At 46.2% G+C, this 6,870-nt stretch overlaps 2 protein-coding genes across 2 annotated transcripts in view; both read left to right on the plus strand.

The window, feature by feature from the left end:
- Window positions 1-2,586, plus strand: part of thada (THADA armadillo repeat containing) — a 129,669-nt gene extending 127,083 nt beyond the window's left edge. Inside the window, exon 37 of the mRNA XM_024296872.2 lies at window positions 109-2,586. Within this exon, the coding sequence (XP_024152640.1) occupies window positions 109-441 (333 nt within the window). The 3' untranslated portion in view covers window positions 442-2,586. The remainder of the gene's footprint in view (window positions 1-108) is intronic.
- Window positions 2,587-3,277: 691 nt separating this feature from the next.
- Window positions 3,278-6,870, plus strand: zfp36l2 (zinc finger protein 36, C3H type-like 2). Its single transcript, XM_024297719.2, has 2 exons — window positions 3,278-4,052; window positions 4,132-6,870. Exons 1-2 carry the CDS (start codon window positions 3,963-3,965, stop codon window positions 5,266-5,268), a joined length of 1,227 nt encoding a protein of 408 aa, XP_024153487.1. The 5' UTR covers window positions 3,278-3,962; the 3' UTR covers window positions 5,269-6,870.

Consider the following 6,870-nt stretch of genomic DNA (forward strand, 5'->3'; position numbering starts at 1 on the left):
GCGTCTTTAAAGTCTTCAACCTTGGCTAAAAAGAGTTAAAATCTTAGCAAATCAAAGCGGTGAAAGTGAGTTTTCTTAAAGTGGATCAATCGAGTCTGTTATGATCAGGACGAAGAGGACTTCCTGTTCGCGAAGGGGGATCGGAACCTGTGGGCCGAGCCGCTCCTGTGGGTCAAGCTGCTCCACAGACACCTCGGCTCCCTCGTCCTCCGACTGGACCAGGACAGCCCGGATCCCGAGGAGCTGGTCCAGATGGAGGCGCGGGCCGGCGCCCAGGCCCTCCGCTTTCAGCGGGCCCTGGAGAGCCTCCCAGCCCTGCCACAGTTCTCCTGCGCCGCCGAGCACGCCCGGCTGACGCTGCGGCAGCACAGGGCCGACCTGGTTCTGAGGCTGCTGGAGGAGCTGGGCTCCAGAACCCAACACGTTTCTGTCACCAAGTGATCCAGACTCTGAATGTTTTTAGATTCTCATTGATCCAGAAGATGTTCAGACTTTTAAATTAAACCGGATCAGAATCGTTGCTTTGATGCACCAGGATGTGCAGCCTGAAGCAGCACCGCCGGCCCAACGCCTCGGACACGTCACCAGGCCTGTGTTTGTGCGCGGCTCGTACTGTATGTTTAAACGAGGTGTTATTCTCCTGTGATGTTTAATTTACTGCAAAATTCCTCCCATTGGTCGGCTGTTTTTACGCTTCCCTCTGGTTTTCCTGCTTATGTAATTAGGCGGCAGGCACAATGGAGCAGTGTCCTGCACGGGGTGTGAGTAAACTCCCGCTGCCGCGCTCCTCTCTCCCGTGCTGCAGCAAACCTGACGTAAGGTTCCTCCTCATCCAGCGTGTGATGCCGGAGCGCTGCCTCCTGAGGACGCGTTCCAGGGATTTCTCCACGTCTGTCCTTCACATTAAACCATATATCACCATTTTTACTCAGCGCAGACCGTCCCGGGGCAGCCCTCAGCCTAATTTTAGGGTTGGCAGTAGTAGATTCCAAACTCTTATGTCACTTGTTTTTCTCCTTGTTGCTATTTTCCTTCTTTTTAACTTCTAAGCATTCAGCGCTGAAAGAACATATTGAAAGATTAGTGGAAAAACGTTTGCAATCGCTTCACCAATTAAGATAGTATATGGAAAAAGAGCAGCAGTGTTTGACAAAGCTGTTATTTCTGCTCGTGTTGTTGTTTTTGTTTGTTTCTTCTAAAACATCAGCTTTCAGAGCCTAATATAGAAGTCCCACCCTCTGCTGCTAATTCTGCGATCTTTCCAGTCTTTTGAACTCCGAAAGCAGACCGAGAGAAGTTTGACATTTTCTTGTGAGCGTTTTACCATGTAGGGGAGATGATTTCAAGCAGACGCTGCAACAGCAGGGAGGTTTGTTGGGAAAATGTCAAGTAAGAACACTTGAACTCACAGGCACTTTTGCCGATCACCTCGGCTGTTTACAAAGATATAGAAATGACACCGTCCTCCCCATTAGTTTAGTTTCATTCAAAATTTAGCTTGAACGTTTCAAAAAGTTCTTAGCTTTTAATTATTTCATTTAAAACAAATATAACTAGAGTTAAGACACGTTTTTGTAATCCTCCTTAGAATATATCCTTGAAACTTTGTATGCAGATTAGTTCACTTGTTTTTATTTAGACATTTTTCACTGTTTTGACTTTGTCTTTGGTTTAAATACATTTTTGTTTTGTCTCTGCACATTTTATCTTTGCTATAAAACATAAAAACTGTTTGATCTATTTTTTACTTGTGTACATAAAATAATTAGTTGTTTTATTACCGTTTCACCATTTTTGTGGAATTATTGTGTTATATAATGAAAAATATCATTAAAATACAAAGCTGGGTTTGTACAAAAAAGATGGATATCCAGCATTAATGCAAAAAACAAGATAATTTAACAGAGTGAATTGTAAAGTAGGAGAAAAAGCTCAAAAAGGCCCAAGACTACTGAGAGTTAAGACTAGATTTTTTTTTTTTTTTTTTTTGCATGACTAAGGCTCCTCTTTACAATGGAGTATTAGGGCCAGTTTACTTTTTAAAGACTTTAAATCTTGTAAATTTACGAGAAAAAACTGTAACTGTTAAATTTGGAGAATAAAGTCGTACATTTGTGACTTTAAAAGTCATAAGCTAAATTTACGAGTTTTTTTCTTGTATATTTAAGAGAATTTCTTTTTTTTGGGCCCTAATAATCTGTCATACCTCTTTAAGGACAGACTCTTGATTATTTTTCGTTTTTAGCAAAAAATCACAATCTTGTATCGTTTACTATGATAGTTTCTGAAATTTGCCACAGAGTAGTGGGCACAGAGCAAGCCCGGCCCCACTTCCCGTCTCCCATCTTTTTACACTCTCTTCCTCTAGCTCACCACATCTCACACCTGCAACCTAACATTACCGGTGCAACGAAAATGGCAGGAAATATTTATCCAGCTGCAGTTTTGAGCAGCTCAAACAAGGAAAACAAAGATCACAAACATGGATCTATCTACAAGTGGATGCATCAGAATGGAGTGGAGCAGGGAGTTTGTGACCTGTTGATTATAGCTTCTACATCAGAAATAAATTCTTTTTCAAATTGATTTTTTGTCGGCTCTTGACTCACCACCAGTTACAGCATGTGTCAAAGTCAATGCCAGGGGGCCGGATCCGGCCCTCCGGATCATTTTATTTTATTGTTATTAATGGCCTGATGTTATCTTGCGCTTATTTCTAACTTGCTTAATTTTGACAAAATATATTTTTATTTATTCACTCCATATTTTTTATGGAGAGTCAAATATTAAGTTATTTAAGGTTTAAGCTGATTTAATATGGAATAATATTCTTGCATGTTTTTATTCATGGTAATGTTAAAAAGTTACATTTTTAAAATTTAAAAAATTTAGTGATAGTGTGTTTTGATAAATGTTTTTCCTGTAAGGTGTGTTTTGATTTTGGCCTCTTATGCGATTGAGTTTGACACCCCTGAGTTATAGCAATAAATTTTGAGATATATAATTTTGTGCTTATTTATATTTCTCCACCGTCATCAGAAGAATGTCTCAATAATATAACAAAAACAAACTAAACTTTAGTGACTTTCTCTTTCATTTGGCTGCAGAAAATGTTCACTTTCAGTCTGCATTTAGCTTTAGTTCAAGTTCCAGCTCTAACCAGCAGAGGGCGCTTTAGTCGTGTTGGTGTCAGTTCCCGCTTTGCTCTCCAGGGGGCAGTGTTGTCCCACAGCAGAGAGCACATTCCTGCAGCCTTTACCTCTGAAACTTAGAAAAACAAACTGAAACAGAGCTGTAAAAGGATCCGAAACTACTGGATGTGACTTTAGAGGAGATAAAACAACTTTAATGGGTGAAAGTTTCTGGGAAAACTGTACTTTTTTGAGACATATATGCGGGCTGTTGCTGCAGTGTGGACTCTGGTTATGCAATCAGTGGATTCCAAAAATTCTGCGTGGACTGCTCCCCGCTCATAGCTGCGGTCTCAGCCCGTCCACAGGCAGCTTGAGGGCGGGGGACAAACGCACGTTTCCAGACTCGTCTTCTCCGTGTTCGTGAAAACCGAAAAGCAAAACCCACTTCCACAAAACTGATTAGAGAGACGCAGGAGGTTTTTTTTTTTCTTTTTTTTTCCCTCCTCGTGGGGGTGTTGCGCGGCTTGAATTTCAAGGCGTGGTGTACAAGAATCGGCGACCAACCCGCGACTGGAGGACTTTCTTGCGAAGTGCCAGGAGGCGCCGCCTTCCTTTTCGCGCCTCCCGGCTGAAGTCAGGGTTTATAACCGGCCGGAGGCTCCGGCTCGCAGTGAAGCAGCTCTCTGGTTCAGCGCTTCTAGCGGGGACGTCAACACAAACCTGCCCCCCTGTCGACTTCCCCCCAGCAACTTTTTCAAACTTTTTTCCAAAAACCAGTCGTGGCACGAACCAGCGCTCGGTGCGTCCAGGGATCCAGCTCGGTTCTCCATGAAAGACGGAGCGCGGCTGCAGCTTTGGGGATCAGAGATGTCCGCGACGGTCCTGTCTGCGTTCTACGACATGGACATGCTCTATAAGGTAAAAGTCTGACCGGCGGGGATGCAGGCGGTGAGTGGGTGCAGCGGGAGGATTAACCGGTGTCTTTTCCCTCCAACAGCACGACAAAAGCATGAACATGAACGCGCTCCACATCAACAACATGCTGGATAAGCGGGCGGTGGGCGCCCCCGTGGCGGCCCCGGGCTCCGGCGGCCCCTTCACGCCGACCTTCTACCGCAGGAACTCGACCAGCAACGTGGAGGCGATGAACAACAAGTTCTCCGCGGGCCCCTACGGAAGCCTGAAGGAGAACACGCCGAGCGGCGGCAGCGCCACGGCGCTCATGAACAAGGAGAACAAGTTCCGCGACCGCGCCTACAGCGAGAACGGAGACCGGGGCGTGCTGCAGCAGAAGCCCGGCTCGCAGATCAACTCCACCCGCTACAAGACGGAGCTGTGCCGGCCCTTCGAGGAGAACGGCTCCTGCAAGTACGGGGAGAAGTGTCAGTTCGCGCACGGCTACCACGAGCTGCGGAGCCTCTCCCGCCACCCCAAGTACAAGACGGAGCCGTGCCGCACCTTCCACACCATCGGCTTCTGCCCCTACGGGCCCCGCTGTCACTTTATCCACAACGCCGAGGAGCGGCGCCCCGCTCCGCCCGCCAACGCCAACGTGCAGGCGGCGGAGCCCCGCGGCGGCTTCGGCCAGCGGGACGTCCTGCCGCCGCAGCAGCAGCTCGGCTTCACCCAGCGGGACAGACCAAAGCTCCACCACAGCCTCAGCTTCTCCGGCTTCTCCACCCACCACGGACTGGACTCCCCGCTCCTGGACAGCCCCACGTCCCGGACCCCTCCGCCCCCCGCCTCGGCCTCCTCCAGCTTCTACGAGGAGGTGCTGGCGCACACCTCCGTGCCCTGCATCAACAGTGCCTTCTCCTTCCCCGGGCAGGACCTAAAGGCCTTACTCGCCCCGCTGGCGGTGCACACCCCCGGCGGCTACAACAACCACTCCACAGGTGCCTACTTCCCGTCCTCCCCCACCTACAACATCAGCCACCTGCAGGCGCTGCGCCGCCTCAACGACTCGCCGGTGTTCGAGCCGCCGCCGAGCCCCCCGGACTCGCTCTCCGACCGGGATAGCTACGCCAGCGGCTCGCTGAGCTCCTCCGGGAGCCTGAGCGGCTCCGAGTCCCCGAGTCTGGACGCGGGGAGGCGGTTGCCGATCTTCAGCAGGCTGTCGATTTCCGACGACTAGTGTCAGTGTGTGGATTATGGAGGGTGCACACTTCCCGACGTGCCTCTGAGCAAGACTTTTTACCCTTCGGGGGTGCCGACCCCCCCTGCTCCGACCCCCTGGAGGGGGGCAAGAGGGGGGTTCCCCCCCACGAGGATCAGTTAAGCTTTCAAGTATCTTGATCTGGCATTAGACTAGTATTTTTTCTCCTTTCTATGTAATATAGCTGTATTAAAACTTAGATAGCAAACAGAAGGCATTCCATCAGTGCCTTGCCCAAGGGCTCACGGCAGCAGCCCCCCTCTCCCGGGATTGTGACTTGAGAAGAGACTGAGCGGTTTCAGATTTCCTCCCATCCTGCCAAGAATATGCCTTGACTCAAAGTAACATGTTTTCTTCATTCCAGTTCTGCCTTCTAGCGCCACCCAGTGGTTGGTTTGGTTAGTGTTGCTTGGTTGCAAAGCACTCTTGAGTTGGGTTTGTTTGGGGAAATCACTGCTGATGGTTGAATATATATATATATTTTTTTAGCAGTTTTTTTTTTTTTTTGAGTGATTTACATAGCGGTGCTTAACTTGCTATGGACTATTTAACTTATTTATTATCTTGTGAAAAAAAGTATAGGCTACATTGGTAATTTGTGTCCATACTGTATTTATCAAGTATGATGAAGCAATAGATCTATATTCTTTTATGTTTAAATTATGATCGCCATTATTAATCTGCATAAAGTGGAGTGTATGTTCTTTTCACAGTAATATATATATTGTTTTTTCCTTTTTTTTGTAACTTCACTTTTTATTGTAAATGAGTAAAAACAAATCTTAATTTAAGAGAACGTATGTGATATTTATTTCATTAATTTTCGTTCCTTGTTTACGTTTATTAAAACAAAAGTTTGCGTGATTGCTGTCAGTGCTGTAGAAGGCCTTGTTTTTTTTTCTTTATTCTTTGGAGGATCCCCATTAGCTGTGTGTGTAGAATGTATAAACAGAGGTTGTACAGACCGTCCAAACCTTGTTGACCTACATCAGCGACAAAGAACCCGAGTCAATAAATTAACCAAAAAGTATTTTATTTTTCTTCTTTCTCCTGTTTGCACGAGGTCACACTGTGATTCCAGCCGCGTGCTAAAGAATGTAGCAATCCCTTGTGCCCCAGTATTATTGTGTAGTGCCTGTTGGGGTTCACCATCTTTACATGCCTTAAAAATTAACCAAATAAAGTATTTTTCCTACATTTTTTCTATAAGAGTTGAATGTAGTGTTCTCGACCCTGATTCTGAGGTTGTTACCACTCGGACAGAAGCGACCTTCACCCTTTGTCCCCATTCCTTTTTCTTGTTCTTTTCGTATAGAGTCTAGTTTTTTGGAGAGGAAAGTGGACGAACACGTCTGGTTTGTACATAGTAGGTACAGGGGGATGCGCACTATGTACTTTTGACTACTTTATCAGAAGTAAAGCTTTTTGAATGTAACAAACGGACAAAAAAAAAGACGAGAGTTGTGATGTTTTCGTTTTTTGGGGAGTCTGTTCACTACAAATTGAGTGTGAGACTGTTAACTTTGTACTGTACATTTTTTTTGTAGTTCTCCCAATAAAAAAAAGAAAATCATTTTGAGA

Source organism: Oryzias melastigma, linkage group LG15 (assembly GCF_002922805.2).
Source record: "Oryzias melastigma strain HK-1 linkage group LG15, ASM292280v2, whole genome shotgun sequence".
Taxonomy (NCBI): domain Eukaryota; kingdom Metazoa; phylum Chordata; class Actinopteri; order Beloniformes; family Adrianichthyidae; genus Oryzias; species Oryzias melastigma.